The sequence below is a fragment of the Panthera pardus genome, unplaced genomic scaffold (genome assembly GCF_024362965.1).
Source record: "Panthera pardus isolate Hobbes unplaced genomic scaffold, ASM2436296v1 HiC_scaffold_25, whole genome shotgun sequence".
NCBI lineage: Eukaryota > Metazoa > Chordata > Mammalia > Carnivora > Felidae > Panthera > Panthera pardus.
This window is the reverse complement of record NW_026526821.1, coordinates 24075853-24094289: the sequence shown is the minus strand read 5'-3', so window position 1 is coordinate 24094289 and position 18437 is coordinate 24075853. Positions and strand designations below refer to the sequence as shown.

Sequence of the window (18437 nt, the reverse complement as noted above, 5' to 3'; positions counted from 1 at the left end):
GTGTGTAGGGGAGTGATAGCTAAAACATATCATGGACTTTTTCTAGGGTGATAAAAATGCCCTAAAATTGACTGTGGTGATGGTTGCACAGACCTGTGAATACACTAAAAACCACTGAAGTGTCCCTTTACATGGGTGAATTGGTGCATGAACGATCTCAATAAAGCTTTTTAAAAAACTAAAGAAATACCATTTTTCCCATATCTGTTTAGCAAATATATAAAATTTACTTGAAACGTACCATTTGAGGGGCACCTGGGTGGCTCAGTCAGTTGAGCATCTAATTCTTGATCTTGGCTCAGGTCATTATCTCACAGTTCATGAGATGGAGCCCCATATTGGGCTCTGTGCTGACAGTGTAGAGCCTGCTTGGATTTCTTTCTCCTTCTCTCTCTGCACCCCCTGGCTTGTGCACATGCACTCTCTAATAAATAAACTTTAAAAAAATGTACCATTTGGTAAAGGAGGTACGGGGGGCCAATAATGTTCCATTTCATGATGTGGTTGGTAGTAACAAGGGTGAACTTATTTTGTGATAATTATTGGTGCATTTTCCTATAAGACTTCAATAACACAGTCCATAAAAACACACATCTACACACTGTGTTGGTGACGGTGTAGATAAACAGATACTCTTACACTTTGTTACTGCAGATGCAAGCTGATAAAACCTCTTAGGTATATAATTAACAAGTTTATAAACAATGAAACACACACATATTTGGATCCCATAGGTATATACCCCCCTATACAAAAGCATTTATTGCAACCTTGTTATAAAAGGAAAGGTGTGAGAAAACTCATCAATTGAGGCCTGGGTAAATAAAATTATGGTATAATTCTACTAGGAAATACTATATAGCCATTTAAAATAATCAGGCAGATTTACACGTACTGAAACGAATCTATCCCCAAGCTAGAGAATTACGTGGAAAAAAGCAAGGTAAAGAACAGTGTACCTATATATGAGGTATGCAACCTCTACGTGGGAAGAAAGTAAACCTAAGATGGGGACAGTGGGAGTTATTCTCTCTCTCTCTCACACACACACACACAACCACAGAACGTCTCTGGAGGGACACAAGAAACTAGAAATCACAGTTGCCTCTGAAGAGGGGACAACAGGAAGTAGGAGACACATCTTTCACTTTCTGCCTTAAAAAAAGAAAAAGGTGGATATATAATTAACTCAAATTATTCTAACTTAAAGCTATGGTGTTTCAACATAGGTAAGAGCCCCTGAACTTTTTTTTTTTTTCAAGTTATTTGAGAGAGAGACAGAGAGAATGAGCAGGGAGGGGCAGAGAGGGAGAGAGAATCCCAAGCAGGCTCTGCATTGTCAGCGTGGAGCCTGATGCAGGGCTCAAACTCACGAACCATGAGATGACGACCTGAGCTGAAACCAAGAGTTGGATGCTTAACTGACTGAACCACCCAGGCACCCCAAGAGCCCATGAACTTCTAAAGATTAAAATTCTGAAGTGTTTGCTATGAATTCTGAACTCCTTTCTTTCTTCTATTTCAAGAGTTAAATGCTCAAGCCATTAAGCAGTAGTAATCACAAACAACTACTTACATCAACGCCTCCAAACAAGTCAAAAATATAAGTATTTGGATAAGTGGTTTCTTGGGTAAGTTTCCTCTCTTCAGTAACAAATGCCATAGCCTCCATGGAGAGAAGAGGAGAAATTTCCTAGTTTAAAAAAAGCATACAGAGTGACTTTCAGTTTTAGTATTCAACAGGAATGAGACACCAAAACATCAGCTTGAGTCACAACTTGAACTCCCATGAGCCAAAAGATAGCTCCAACCATAACAGAAAAAAATAATAATCTTACAGAAAAGCTAATATAATGATAAAAGTTTTAACATTAGCAACCGCTAATTTATTTCATGCTTAATATGTACCAGGTATGGCTCTAAGTACTTCATGGAAGACCTCTTTTAATCTTCACAAACCTAAGAGATAATAGTAATATATCATCCCAATTTTAAAGATATGCAAACTGAAGTACGAAGTTGTCAACATCACACAACTGGTAGGTGAAGAGCCAGGATTTAAACCTAGGACATCTGGCTCCAAAGTCTGCGCTTACAGAGGAGAAAAGAACCATGTGGGATGAACTAGGAGATAAAGTGTGGCAAGAATCAAGGACCTTACTCATTATGCTCTCTCTTCATGGACCTTGAGGGAAAATGGAACACGATGGGCTAGAGCAGCGGTTCTCACACAGTGGCGAACATCAGAATCACTTGAAGGGCTTGTTAAAACCCATACTGCTGAATCCCACCTGCAGAGTTTCTGATTCAATAGGTCCAGGGTGGGGCCTGAGAATGTGCCCTTATTAAGCTCCCAAGTGCTGCTGATACTGCTGGTCCAGGTATCACACATCAAGAAAAGGCAGAACCCTAACAGACAACCTGTTACATACTGGGCACTGGGCTTTTACACTTTAGCCTACCTAATCCTTAAAATAAGTCAATGAACTGAGTACAGTTTTACCCATTTTATAGGTGAAAAGCAAAATTACAAAGTTGCCCAGGCTCACATAATTAGCGACTGAACTACTTACTAAAGACTGAACCACTTTCTCTGGGTCTCATTTTTCTCAACTATAAAACTAGCATGTAATTCCTCCTGGCAACATGGTACAGTGGAAGTCGGCTTAGGAGGAAGACAAATTTGGACTCATCATGTAACGGCCACAGCCTTTGGGTGTGCTACCGCTGAGGCTGTTCTCTCTACTGAAGAGGGAATGATAAAGACATCTGGGTTTGCCTGCCCACTAACTCTTTTTCTCTTCTTCAAGTAAAAGCCCCATTTCCTTGGGGAAAACACCCTTCCCTACTTTTCACATGGTTCTGTTGGGGCTGTGCCAGCCCCAGGAGCAGGTGATCAGGCCTAGCCAATAGTCTCTCATCCTCCTCACCTAAGTGGCTGGCCTAAGCTGTAGAAATGTCACCCTAGAGCTGTGATTACATGGAGGACCATGAAGCCACACACAGATGGCAAGATAAGAAATGGACGACTTAACCTTGTTTAGCCCTTGAATTCACACTTGTGCTTTCCAGTTACATGAGACAATAGAGGATCTTTTTAGCTACTCTGAGTAGGTTACTGTGCCCTGCAAAGTATTCTGGACTAAAACAAATAAATATACCACCCATCTCATATAATTACCATAAGAATTAAATATGCCTGGTACACCAGTTTCAAATAAGTATCTGCTGGATGAATAAAGTAATGATCACACAGCAAGCACTCACAAATATTTTCTCTCTTCTACCTCATCTCTCAGAGATTTTGCAGGAATCAAATGCAATAATGTAAAATTCCTTGTGAAGTGTCTTCTTCTTTTTTTAATTAAAAACAATTTTTTTTAACGTTTTTTATTTATTTTTGAGACAGGGAGAGACAGAGCATGAACAAGGGAGGGTCAGAGAGAGGGAGACACAGAATCTGAAACCGGCTCCAGGCTCTGAGCTGTCAGCACAGAGCCTGACGCAGGGCTCGAACTCACGGACCGCGAGATCATGACCTGAGCCGAAGTCGGCCGCTCAACCGACTGAGCCACCCAGGCGCCCCAAGTGTTTTCAAATAAGTGTAAGACTGTAATTCTTTTTATCCCATTCAGACTATAAGAAGATCAAAAATACAAAACACTTTCTTTAATTAAACTTTATTTGGAAATGATTTTCAATTTATAGAAAGCTGCACAGACAAAACATGCCTTCTGAATGGTAAAGACTAAGTTTATTTGGTGCCTACTGTATTTTAGAATGACTTATGTGATATAATAACTTTACCTCTGAATAACATTGTATCAAGTGTCATTATGATCAACTATAACTTGCATGAGCCTTAACTGCAGCTAGAGTTGGTCATCTAAATTCAAATTTGGACCCACTCCCCAACTTAAAGGTTGGTTAATGGTAACCCCAGACCTACTGACTCAGAAACTCCAGGCGTGGGGCCCACCACTCTGTTTTTTCAAGTCTTGCAGGTGATTCTGATACACACTCAAGTTTGAGAACAAGTGCCTTAGCATCCGCCTCCCAACCATCAAGCCCAGTTCCTTCAGCTTCTTGTGTTGGTCATAACGTCCAACAACCACAAAACCACTTTCTTGAACCTTTTAGCAATATGGGATCTTTAAAATCCTGCTCAAAAAGAATGTCATCCCAATCCCAGGGCATAGGGTTAGCCTCCCAAATTAAGCAAACCCTGTCACAAGCTAAGCGTGAAGAAAAGCCCAGAAAGATATATACAGGGAACTTAATGGTGATTATCTCTGGGTGATGGGATTATAGGTGATTTTTATTTTCTTCCTTGTACTTTTTCTGAACTTCCCAAATTTTCTACAGTTTACACAATAAAAACAGGCTATTTTAAAAAGTAGACTGAAGGAGGAAAACAACATCAACAAAACCAGACATCTGTGTCACCTGGAGGTGAATACAGCCTTTCCAAGGGCCCTAAGAGTTACCTTGAGGATGTTTTGGCACTCAATGAAGTCACTGTGGAGGTGGCTGCTTGCGTACAGCTTCAGGAGCAGCTGAGGAATTCCACTCCATTTGGACTGTTTGTCCCTCTCCGTCAAAAATGTCTCTGTGAACTGTGAGTCAAAAGAAGAAAAGAAAAAGGAACATTTTACTGCTGAGGAAAGAACTACTAGAATACATGGCAAATGAAAGCAGCTGCCTCCTAAAACCCACCCAGGCCAAATTCAAAGCACTCTTTCTAGAAACCTTCAAAAGCTCCCCAACAGTCTACAAGCTAAAAGTGCAACTCCTTCCCTTGTGACACAACAGCCTTTATATTCTCTCAAGTACTCTCCTCTCTAGTTTCATCTCTTTCCCAAAGGGTACTCTCAGCTCCAAATGTACATGTTCTCTAGGTCTCTCTGCACATGCTTTTCCCTGCCCAAAATGTCCTTGCCTGTTTTTTTCTACCTGGGAAGCTCCTTCTTCTCCAAAGAGCAAGCCAAATAACCAGAAATTTTCTTTGCTGGGCTTCCTCTCTCTCTCTCTCTCCTTTGTAAGCGAGTAAGTGCCCGGCCTCTGGGGCCTTATCTAACATTTATCCTCTGTACCATAATTACTGATTCATTTGTCCCCTCCTCCTGTAGACCACAAGCTCCTTCAGAGTAGGCACCAGGCTGTGTTTATCGTGTCCACCTTCTCTCTCTCAAAGAATGCCAGGCACAGAGACTCAGTAAATGTTTGAAGGAATGAGCAATAACCTTCTAGACTAATGACAAGTTCATTAACCAATTATGGCACAGTTCCACTAACACTCTAAGGACATATCATTAACCAGGGGCCGGATGTGAATTTACTTTCATATATACTTATCCCTCGATCAGATCAAAAGCTCCTTATAACCGTTATTACAGGATATGCAGGCTTTCAATAATGCCTTAGTCTATCCTGACACATATCAGTCCTATGATCTTAGACAAATCCCAGTATCCTTCCTGAGCTTGTTTTCCTAGATTGTAAAAATAAGATAATACAGAAGTAACAGAGAGGTAATGAAATGTTTGTGAGAGTGATTTGCGTTAGGGTGAACCAAAGGCATTACCATTTCTGTGGGTTAAAAAAAAAAAAAAAAGATTGAATATCAGCAATTTCATATCATTCAAGCTAGTTCAAATCAAGGCAAGTCCAAAAACAATGGAAAAGAATTATTTCCTTTCCTTGAAAGGAAAAAAAAGAAAACAAATATGTTTTTATGGGACTCAGCAAAGCACTGCTTACAAATTTATAGGTGTAAACATTTATATTAAAAAAGAGATCTCAGATAAATTATCTAAACTTAAACTTCCACTATGAGAAACTAGAAAAAAGAATAAACCAAACCCAAAACAAGCACAAGGAAATAAATACTATTGCAAAAATAAATGATACAGAGAAAAATAATTTTTTAAAAAATCACCAAAATCAAAAGTTGGTTCTTTGAAAAGAACAACAAAATTAAAACTTTAGTTACAATGACCAACTTAACAATGACTCAAATAACTAAATTAGGGAATGAAAGAAGGGACATTACTACCAACCTTATGGAAATAAAAAGATTTATAAAGAAGTACTAGGAACAATTATATGTCAACAAATACATAACCTAGGTGAAATGGACAAATTCCTAGCAAAATACAAACAACTGAAACTGACTCAAGAGTCAAAAGTGATTTAATAAGAAAAAAGGAAAGAAAACTACCCACAAAGAAAAGCCGAAGTCCAGATGCTTCACTGGTAAATTCTACCAAACATTTAAAGACAAACTAAAAATACTTAAGACTCTTCCATAAAATAGAAGATAGAAGACTTCCAAACTCATTCTACTACCCTAATACCAAAACCAGACAAAGGTGTCACAAGAAAACTACAGATCAAGATCTCTGACAGATATAGACAAAAATCCCCAGCAAAATACTAGCAAACCAAATCCAGCAACATGTAAAAAGGATTATACACCATGGCCAAGTGAGGTGTATTCCAGGAATGCAAGGTTGGTTCAACATATGAAAATTAATCAATATAATCAATCTGATAAAGGGTATTTACCAAAAACCCACAGCTATCATCAAAATTAACAGTGAAAGCCTGAATGCTTTTCCACTAAGATCAGGAAAAAGACAAGGATGCTGATCCTCACCACTTCCATTTAACACTGTACTAGTGACTCAAGCCACAGTAAGTAGGCAAGAAAAAGAAATAAAGGCATCCAGATGAAAAATTAAAGCTATTATATTTGCAATCCTATGATCTTATACATAGAATACATTAAGGAACCCACATAAAAAACTATTAAAGGTAATAAATGAGTTCAACAGGATTGCAGGATAAAAATCGATATACAGAAATTAGCTAAATTTCTATACACTTACAATGAACAATCCAAAAATGAAATTAAGAAAACAGTCCCATTCATAATAAAACCAAAAATAATAAAACTTAGAAATAAATTAAATAAAAGGAATACAAGATTTGTGCAATGAAACTACAAAACATCACTGAAAGAAATTAAAGGAAGCCTAAATAAATGGAAAGCCATCCATGTTCATAGATTGGAAGACTTATGATTGCTAAAACAGCAATACTCCCTATATTGATTCAATGCAGTTTCTATCACAATCCCAGGTGGCTTCATTGAAGAAATTGATAATCTGATACTAAAATTCATATGGAAATGCAAGGGACCTACAATGGCCAAAATAATCTTGAAACAAGACAGTAAAGTTGGAAGAATCACACTTTCTGACTTCCAAGTTTATTACAAGCCTATAGTACAATCAAGATTTTGGCATAAAGATAGACACCTAGATCAATGGAATAGTACTGAGATTCCAAATTAAATCCTTACATTTATAGTCAACTGATTTTTTTACAACAGTGTCCACATAATTCAATGAGGAAAAAGATTAAGTCTTTTCAATAAATGTTGCTGGGACAACTGGTATCCATAAGCAAAAGAATGAAGATGGACTTCTTTCCACATACCATATACAGAAATTAACTCAAAATGGATCAAAGATCTAAATGTAAGGGCTAAAATGTAAAACATTTAGAGGAAAACAGGCATAAGTTTCATAACCTTAGCTTAGGCAATGGTTTCTTAGATATGACATCTAAAGCACAACAAAGGAAAAACAGATAACTCATGACACTGATAACATAAAGAACAATTATATGAACACCTCAATTGGTGCAGAAAAAGCATTTTGTAAAATTCAACATTATAAACTGAGAAAAGAAGCAAACAAACAATAGTATCTACAGAAAACCTTCAGCAGGGACACCTGGGTGGCTCAGTCAGTTGTGTCCAATGCTTGACTTTGGCTCAGGTCATGATCTCATGGTTCATGAGTTCAATCCCCCATGTCAGGTTCTGAGATGACAGCACTGAGCCTGGTTGGGATTCTCTCTCCCTCCCCCTCTCTCTGCCCCTTCCCCTCATGTGCACTCTCTCTTTCACAAAATAAACTTAAAAAATTTTATTGAAAAAAGAAACCTTCAGCAAACGTCATATTTAATGGTGAAATGTTTAAGGCTTTCCCTCTTAGGACAGGAATGTGCCCCTTCAACTCAGGCAGCACAGTCAGGCAAGAAAAAGAAAAGATAGAAAACTGGAAAGTATAAAACCTTCATTCGCAGACATGATATTTGCAAACAACTGTACACATATACAATCCGAAAGGATCTAAAGTATTAAAATATAAAGTCCATATAAGTACAAAAACAATATAAAAATCAATCTTGATGAAATCATGCCATTTGCAGCAATGTGGATGGAACTGGAAGGTATTATGCTGAATGAAATAAATCAGTCAGAGAAAGACAGGTATCATATGTTTTCACTCATGTGGATCTTGAGAAACTTAACAGAAGACCATGGAGGGAAAGGGAGGGGGAAAACAGTTACAAACAGAGAAAGAGGGAGGCAAAGTATAAGAGACTCTTAAATACAGAGAACAAACTGAAGGTTGATAGGGGGGTAGCGGGCAGGAGAAAATGGGTGATGGACATTGAGGAGGGCACTTGTTGGGATGAGCACTGGGTATTGTATGTAAGCAACGAACCACGGGAATCTACCCCAAAAACCAAGAGCATTCTTTACACACTGTATGTTAGCCAATTTGACAATAAATTATATTTTTAAAAGTCAATCTTGGTTTTTTTTTAATGGGTTAGTGAGAACATGAAACAGGAACTTTCATACATTGCTGGTGAGAAAGTAAACTACTACCGTAACTTGGGAAAGTGGTAATAGCTACTGATGCTCAACCTATGCATATCCCATAACCCAGCGATTCTACTTCTAAGTATATATCCAAAAGAAATTACACACACACATCAGGAGACATGTACAAGAATACCAATATAAGCAGTACTCCTAATAGTCCCAAACTGGAAAGATCTCATATACTCAACAGAAGTAGAATGAATTGTGGTTTGTTACTACAATAGAATACTATGCAGCAATAAAAATTAATGGACTACAGCTTCACCATTATCATGAATCAGTCTAACAAATATTGATTGAAAGAAAGCAGACTCAGTATGTACTGCTTCATTCTACTTATATAAAGCATAAAAACTAGTACCCCCAAATACAATGTTAGAAGTCAGGCTGTGGGGCGCCCGGATGGCTCAGTTGGTTAAGCATCCAACTTTGGCTGAGGTCATGATTTCACCGTTTGTGGGTTTGAGCCCCACGTCGGGCTCTGTGCTAACAGCTTAGAGCCTGGAGCCTGCTTAGGATTCTGTGTCTCCCTCTCTCTCTGTCCCTCACTCCCTTGTCCTCTCTCTCTCAAAATAAAAATAAACATTAAAAAGAAAAACAGAAGTCAGGCTAGTAATTTCATTTGGAAAAGAGGAAAACTAGAGCTGTAGACTAGAGGTACAGAAGTGATCTGGTTGGTTGCTATGTAGATGACAGCTTTATTACTATTCATTGGGCTGTGCATGCATTTCTTGTTCCTTTTTATTTGCACATTATATTTCAACACAAGAAGTTTTTGAAATGCTTAAAATAAATCTGTATGCATTGATTACGGAAGGATTTCTAAGACACATTTTCAAGTGAAAAAAGTTAAATGCACAATATGTACAGTATGATACCACCTGTGCAGGAAAAAAAAAGATATATAGACAGATTTGCTTTTCTAAGTTTAATGTATCTCTAGATAGATACACAAGAATCAATAACCATAGTTGCCTCTGGGAGTAGAACTGAAGGGTGCTAGCAGAGGTGGTAGTGGGCTACTTACAAGGGAGATTTACTTTTCTCTGCAACTGTATGTGCATATGTTATCTATTCAAAACACACATTACCTCTGGAGGGGAGGGGATGAGATGAAAGAGGTATTAACTATACTGGTACTTTTTTTTTTTTTTTTTTTTTTTTTTAGAGAAGGAGAGCAAGCACAAGTGGGAGAGAGGAGCAGAGGGGAGAGAGAGAGAATCTTAAGCAATATCCACACTCAGCATGGAGACCAATGTGGGGCTCGATCCCATGACCCTGGGATCATGACCTGAGCCAAAACAGAGTTGGACACTCAACCAACTGAGCCACCCAGGTGCCCCTACTTTCTTAAGTTTGGTAGTAGGTACATGGGTATTGTGGTAATACTTTGGTATTACTTACTATAGGTTTTTGTAGGTCAGATATTTAATAAACAAACAAGTAAGTCTCTCCACAATGGAATCTGTAGATGCTCAATAAATATTACCATCCCCACCCCATTCCCAACATATCTAAACTTACCTCCTATTATGTCCCATACAAACATTTCATTGTCTCTTTCCTGGCTTCTAATGGCCAATTAGGAGGATTTTCTCAGGGGTGTTCTTAGTGCCAGAAAGATCTCTGCTACTCTGTTCAAATTCTATTCATTCTTCAGAACCAACTCAACTCTCTGCTATTCCATGAAGCTCTCTAAAGCATTCAAAGCCCAACATAATCATAGGAGAGAAGATGGCTTTTAAAAATAGGAGTACCCTAAAAAAATTGTTTCAAATAAAATAATTAAAACAGGAGGACCCTAAGAGAACATTTAGTGCAATCATTTTGCAGAAGAAATTAATGTCAGGTGATAGACATGACTTTTTTATAGTTGTTAATATTTATTTTTTAGTTGTTACATATTTAATGTATATATACACAAAATATCTACACAATGAATAAAAAGAAAGACTTTTGCCATGATTAAATTTCAGAATGCCAGAGAGAGAGAGAGAGAGAGAGAGAGAGAGAGAGAGAGGATCCTAAAAGCTTTCAAGGTGTGAGGGGTGGGAAAATAGGTCATATACAAAGACATGGGAATCAGAACAGAACCTCTCAATGGTTACACCAAATGCTTAAAGACAATGGAATCACACCATTAAAAACTTAAGGGAAAATAACTTCCAACTTAGAATTTTATACCCAGCTTAACTTAATATACAAGTATAAGAATAAAAGACATTTTCAAACATGTAAGCTTAAAAAAAAGCTATCTCCCACGTACTCTTTCTCAGGAGAGTACTAGAGAATGCACTCGCCCAAGACAGGATTCATGAAACAGAGGATCTAAATCATGAGAAAAATAAAATGCTTTGAATTTGGTGAAGTTAAAAACCAAAAATTCAGATGTATAGCTGTCCTAGCAAGGAACTAGTCCAAACTGGAGGAAGATGGAGTTCCAAGAAGGATTTCGTCTTTAACAACAAAGTTTTAGAATTCAGGACTAAATTGTAAGCACACGAAAAGCAAATTTTAAAAGAATGAGATTATTCTAGTGAAAGAAGCCAGACTCAAAGGCTACATATGGTACAGCTGCATTGCAATGACAGTCTGTAAAAGGGCACAGGAATAGGGTAGTAAACAGATGAGCAGTTGCTAGAGGACAGGGGTGGGGAAAGGGCTGACGACTACAAGAGAATTTTCTATATCCTAACTGTAGTGGTGGTCACACAACTGTGTTTGTCAAGATTCGTAGAACTACAGGCATACCTCGGAGACACTGTGGGTTTGGTTCCAGACCACTGCAATAAAGTGAGTCAAATGAATTCTTCAGTTTTCCAGTGCATATAAAAGTTACATTTACGTTATACTGTATAGTTAAGTATGAGATAGCATTATGTCCAAAAACAGGTACGTGCCTTTGTTAAATATTGCGTAAAAATGCTAACCATCATCTCATCTTCCAGGAAATCTTAATCACTGATCACAGATCACTATAATAGTAACTAAAAAGTTGGAAATATTGTGAGCATTACCAAAACGTGACAGAGACACCAAGTGAGCAAATGCTGTTGGAGAAGGGCACCAACAGACCTGTTCAATGCAAGGTGGCCACAAACCTTCAATTTTGTAAAAAACGCAGAGGCTGTAAAGCACAACAAAATAAAGCACAACAAAACAAGGAATTCCTATAAATACTAAAAAGGGTGAATTCTGGGCCACCTGGGTGGCTCAGTCGGCTGGGCATCTGACTTCAGCTCAGGTCATGATCTCACAGCTTGTGAGTTTGAGCCCTGCGTCGGGCTCTGTGCTGACAGCTCAGAGCCTGGAGCCTGCTTCAGATTCTGTGTCTCCTTCTCTCTCTGTCCCTCCCCTGCTCACACTGTCTCTCTCTCTCTCAAAAATAAACAAACATTAAAAAAAAATAAAAAAATAATAAGGGTGAATTCGACTACATTTATAACTCAATTCAAAAAATGGGGAGAGGGGTGCCTGGGTTGGTTCAGTTGGCTGAGCAGCTGGCTTTTGATTTCAGCTCAGGTCATGAGATCAAGTGCCATTTCCAGCTCCACACTAAGGGTTGAGCCTGCTTAAGATTCTCTCTCACTCTCTCTCTGCCCCTCTCCCCCACTCACTGTAAAATAAATAATAGTAATTTTTTAGTGGAGAAAAATGGTGGCTTTTAACTCTAAGGGAAACAAAAAATATACAGAATACTGTTGTAAACTATATGGCTCTATTGTAAATAATCACAACGTGATCATCATCACATAAATTCTTTTTTTTAATTTGTTTTTTAATGTTTATTTATTTTTGAGACAGAGCATGAACGGGGGAGGGTCAGAGAGAGAGGGAGACACAGAATCTGAAGCAGGCTCCAGACTCTGAGCTGTCAGCACAGAGCCCGACGCGGGGCTCGAACTCACAAACGGTGAAATCATGACCTGAGCCGAAGTCAGATGCTTAACTGACTGAGCCACCCAGGCGCCCCTCTTTTTTTTTTTTTTTTATGTTTACTTATTTTTGAGAAAGGGGGAGAGGCAGCAAGAAGGGGAGACAGAATCCAAAGCAGGCTCCAAGCTGTCAGCACAGAGCCCACTACCTGAGGCAAAGTTGGACACTTAACCGACTGAGCCACACAGGCGCCCCATCATCAGGTAAATTCTTAACATCAATGGCTCAAAACGTGATAGAACTACATTAGGAGACTGAAAAAGACATTATGTGGTGTTGTGAATTAAATCCTAGTTTACAGGGGAAGAAAACAGACAATGTCTAAAATTGAAAAGTTAAGAAATAGCATGTTACTTAGAAATACTGGCTGTCCTCTTTCCTGGAGGACCCTTCCCCTGCAAAACATATAGTGTGGGCAGTGGTTGCCTGGGAAGGGTGCAATTTGGGGGTAAAAAATGGGGCAGAGCATTGCTGTTTTTAGTTACAAGGCTCACAATACCCAGAGAGCTTCCCAACAGTCCTCCAAATATCCAACTTCACAAGGGATTTATTTTACCACCTTTATGTTGTCTTACAAAGCATTTACTTCCATTTAAAAATAATCATTTGGATTTTGTTTTCCTTGTGAACAGCTGAGTACTGTGATAAAAGTGCCACCAACCCAGGCATCTTCAAAGCTGAATTACTGGCAGGTGTTGTATGGGTTTCTCCCCTTGGAGTACTTGTGGTTTGACAGTTTATAGCAGCGATAATCTCTTACATCATGTTGCCTAAGCTGTCAACCTGTTCAGTGGATATGACATTTCCAGGCACTTAGCTTTCATTGATTTTGTCTTTACTGCTTTTCTTTTTAAATAATTAAAGGCTAAATTCCATAAACATAAATGTGCATCTTATCTGTTTAGTCCTAAGTGTAAGTTATCTAATGCCTTACAATATCATATTAAGTGCAAGTAAATAGTCTTAAAAACGAATTCATGAAGATTAAATACCTTCTTAGGTTATTCTGATAACAAATGTTAACCAATGAATACTTGTGTCCACTGTAGTGGGATCTGTTTTGTTTCAATATAATTAGGAGTGAATTTTATGGTTTGTGAATACAAAAACTTCCTGTTAAAATGAACAGTATTTATATTTTTAGTTTATGAGAATGTATCCTATCCAGGATATCAAATTACCCTTGACAGGCAAGGGTAGTTGCCTGTAGTTGATTTAAACCCCTAGGTTTCACAAATACTAATGCTTAGAATGGGGATAAAACAAATTTATTGAAATTTTTAAAAAGGGGGGGGTCAATCTCAAGAAAAAAATATGAAGTAATACTCAGGTAGAACTTAGATATGCAAGCAATCATGAAGGAAGCAATGACTGGCATTTGGTAAACAGAATGAGGATGCCATAACCTAACTGATCACCAGACTGCCAAACTGAAGGACTAGTTCTAGGGGTGGTGGGTCATGACCTGTAAGAGTTACTCTGCCCTGAGTCTAAGATTTGCCTAGTCTATCCCTTTCCCTCAACTCCTACTGATCATGCAGGTCTTGTGCGCCCAAGGTAAGGAATCTGGATTTGATTCTAACTGCAGTGAGATGCCACCGGAGGGTTTTAAGCAAGGGAATTGTAAGATCTGATTTGCTATAAGGATCACATGTGCTGATAAGTGTATACTGGCTCTGTAAACGCTACAGCATCATACCAGCACTACTTTATTACCTTGATAGAGGGCAAATTCAATAGGAGAAGAGAAAATAAGGCACACGAAAATCCACATAGGACAGGCCCATTCTAAATAAAACATGTGGTTCAGAGTCTTCTCCCAGACTTCTCTTAAGTCCCATTTAGGGAAATAGGGAAGACCTGGGGACGATCAGGTTTGGTGAAAGAGGAATCAGGAATTTCATTTAACATACTGAGTTTGAGATGCCCATGAGACATCTAAGTGGAGGTATTGAGATGATATTTGGATATACTCATCTGGAGCTAAATGGAGAGATCTTGATGGAAATATATATTTAGGATCCATCAGAGTATAGACTATTTGCTAAACAATACTTGCTAACCTTTATAGCATGCTTACTATGTTTTAAAATACCATTTTAAGTGCTTTAAATGTATAAATTCATTTGGTCCTTACCAAAACCTTACAGGCTAGGTCTCATGATTATCCCCCTTTTACAAATGAAGAAACTGAGGCATAAAGAGATTAAGTAACTTGCCCAAACACACACAGTAAGTATGTACCAGAGCTGTGGTACAAACCTAGGATACCTGACTCCAGAACTCTTTAAAGCCATGAGACTGTTTAGAAGTAGAGACAGGACTCAGGAAGAGGAAGACTGAGCCCTTACAAACAGTATTTCTTTTTTTTTTTTTTTTTAAGCTTATTTATTTTTGAGAGAGACAGAGACAGAGAGAGAGAGAGAGGGAGGGAATATGAGTGGGGGAGGAGCAAAGAGAGAGGGGGACACAGAATCTGAAGCCGGCTCCAGGCTCTGAGCTGTCAGCACAGAGCCTGACGCAGGGCTTCAACTCACTAATCCGAAGTCAGACAGACACTTAACCGACTGAGCCACCCAGGCATCCCCAAACAGTATTTTAATTCAAACAATTTTCAAGGGCCTGACACTGTTTTAGGCTCTGTTTCAAAGAAAAATAAGACAAATTCCCTTGAGAAGCCCAGTCTAATAGCTACAAGCTGACAGCAACTAGTAACTGAACATCTATCTGCCTCACACTGGCCAAACTTTTTAGACATATTATTTCACTTAATCCTAAGTCCTATGAGACAGATATTAGTGACATTTTAGAAATAAGGAAACTAAGGTTCAGGAAGGTTAAGTAATGTCACCTGGGTCACTCAGCTAGTAAGTGATGGAACATGGGTCAATCGAGGTCCACCTTCCTTTAAAATCTGGTCTTTTCCAAGGAAATCCTGTTATATGCTGCAACATGGATGAACTGTGAGGACATTAAGCTAACTGGAATAAGCCAGTCACAAAAAGACAAATAGTGTTTGACTCCACTTCTGTGAAGTATGAAAGGTAGTCAAATTCATAGAAACAAAGTAGAATGATGGTTTCCAGGGGCTGGGGGCAAGGGAGTAGGAGGTATGTTGTTGTTTAATAGGTACAGAGTTTCAGACTGGCAAGATGGAAAAATCCTCTTGATCTGATTCACAGCAATGTGAATATATTTAACACTACTTAACTGTACACTTAAAAATGGTTAAGATGGGAAACTTTATGTGTTTACCACAACTAAAAAAATTTTTTTAAATCTGGTCTTTTTCCCAGTTTACCACGTGCCACATTGGACATGCTTACTGTGCTATGGAAATGCCTGTGAGGAAATAATTACCTGTAATGTGGGGAAAGGTGGTGTGTGGGGGCAAGGAAGAGATCAAGGAAAGTTACCAAGAAAGGATACATTTGAAAGATGAAATTCCCCTCATTATAGTTTTAGGAAGGTAGCTCCATCTCAACCCCCGAAATAGCTCCCACACCTGCATACAACTAACTACTCATTACAATAACTAGCCTAAAACCAGGCTCAAGAATATTCTAACACCCTACTATCTGGTGAGTTTCTCCAATCTCCTCCCATTCCAGGTCCTCTAGCACTGGAAACAAATTAAGTGTCCTAAATTGCCTCATTTATTATGCTGAATGACTTCTGTGGCTCCTGACTGCCCTCAGAATGTAAAGGATTAGCAAAATGAGTGTTTAGGAGATTACCTAAATTTTCTGAGCCTCAGTTTCCTCATCTGTGATAAGAGAGGAGTCCCGACATCTAATTCAAAAGACTGAAAATTAAATGAAGACATTGTATGCATACCTCGCTCAACATCTGCTCCAAAGTATGCACTCAGTGAGTTGTTCCTTTTCTGCCTGCCCCCACAACCCAGCTAAGTGAGGCGTTTTGGTTTAAAGAACAAGAGAGCAAGTATTTCCAGGATGTTAAGGCAGATAAAGAAGAATGCAAAGGGGAAAAAGTTGCTCAACTATGCTTATCTGATGTTCAGGAAAATACTGCTCACCCAGAACTGTTTCTTCATCTGTAACCTGCTAGAACAGAGACCACCTGGTTTTTTTTATCTTTATTCTGTCCTTTTAATCATCTGAGTATTACTGAAATGGCTCTAAATATACTATATGCAGTACACCATGAAAATCTAACTCCTTTTCTCTCCCCCATCTACCCAATTGCCACCCAATCCCACCAACCACTTTATTAGCTTGTGTATCCTTCAAAACATTTCTATATGCAAAAGCTGTCTTTAAATCAAGTAATGTTTTACAATTGCCTTTGCAACCTAAGTTTTGGGAATGAGGGGGTGGGGTGGTCAGCGACATAAGTCTAGGTCTTTTCTCATCCTGCCTCACCTCAAAGCAGTGTCCTCCATTCATTCAAAAAATACTAATCGTATATTGGGCGCCAATTATAAGCTAGATACCAAGTACAGCATTAACTGATTATCCTTCAACCTTTACTAAGCAACAAAAATGCACTTAACGCTTTACACAATTATCTCCATTGATCCTCACGACACCTTAAGAAGCAGATTACGAATCGTCACCTTCATTTTACATATGTGGAAACTGAGGCACCGAAAGGTAACTTGCTCAAGCAAGGGTTTGAATCCAGGCCTGACTCCAAAGTCCTCGCTCTTAACCATGACGCTCCACAATGGCAAAACAGAGTCCCTGCACCCTTTGGAGCTCAGCCTAATGTTGGATACAGGCAAGAAAAGGGGCAGACAATAAAGAAATATGTAATTACAGACCAAGAAAGTAATGAGCGAAACGAATTCAGGGCTGTGACTGAATAACAATGGGGACCTACTTTAGAAGTGGGGGGGGGGGGGGAGTGTCAAGGAAAGGCCTGAGAGAATGACATTTATGATAGGCTTGGGAACCGTTTGAGGGCTGCATTAATGACCCACCACCCAATTCACGGTGGAAAACTCGAGGCCCTTAGAAGCTAAAGCAAACTCGCCCAGGGTCCCCCAGACGTGTAGACGTGGCGCAGGGTTGGGAGGATCCAGGAGCTGGGCCCAGGGCTCGTACACGCCACCGATGCCCGATGAAGCCCAGTCCGGCTCGGCCCCTAACCAGGGCCTCTAGCCCGCTGCTGCCCACCGCCCCGCGGCGGCTGACAGCATCCGCACAGCCTGCAGTGAGGCCCCGCGGCCGGCCAAGAGGGGTCGGGCCCGTACTGCGGCGGCCTGGAAAGGCCTCTTCTCCGGTCCCCCGCCAGCTCCCGCCCGGTCCGCCCCGCCCCGCCCCTCCGGGCCGGCTTCGTACCTGCACGGCCCGGACCAGGCCCCGGCCGGTCAGCTGGCCCTGCCGCAGCTGCAGCAGAATGTTACCGGGCCGCGGCCGGCCGCCCCATCCGCCCCAAGCCGCCACCGTTGCCGCTGCCCGTCGCCCTCGGCCGGCCCCAGACCCAGCAGCCGCCGGCGCCGCCGCCATGTCTCCTCGTCCGACAAACAGGAAGCAAGCGGCCCCGGGGCCGCGGAGATTTCTACGGGGCGGCGGAGGGGTCGCCGCAGCGCCCCCAGCGGGACGACGGCGGAGGCGCAAGCCGCGTGGCAGCGGCCGTGCGCGCCGCGGTCCCTACTGGGAAATGTAGTCTTGCTCTCAGGCGGGGCAGGTGCGAAAGAGAGATGTGGCGTTTCCTGCGCTACTTGTTTTTGGGGCCCCTCGGTCTTGCATTTCGGCGAGAACCTCCGAGGTCGAAGACGCAGTGCCTG

At 40.2% G+C, this 18437-nt stretch overlaps 1 protein-coding gene across 2 annotated transcripts in view; it reads right to left on the bottom strand.

Annotated features, from left to right (window-relative positions):
- TRPC4AP (transient receptor potential cation channel subfamily C member 4 associated protein) overlaps positions 1–18206 on the bottom strand; it is a 68441-nt gene extending 50235 nt beyond the window's left edge. Inside the window, exons 1-3 of one of the 2 annotated variants that reach the window (XM_053890333.1) lie at positions 17989–18206; positions 4488–4616; positions 1577–1693 (exon numbers count right to left, since the gene is read on the bottom strand). In XM_053890333.1, the coding sequence (XP_053746308.1) occupies positions 1577–1693; positions 4488–4616; positions 17989–18156 (414 nt within the window). In that variant the 5' untranslated portion in view covers positions 18157–18206. The remainder of the gene's footprint in view (positions 1–1576; positions 1694–4487; positions 4617–17988) is intronic. The other variant, XM_053890332.1, reaches the window with a different exon arrangement.
- Between the last annotated feature and the right edge of the window lie 231 nt (positions 18207–18437).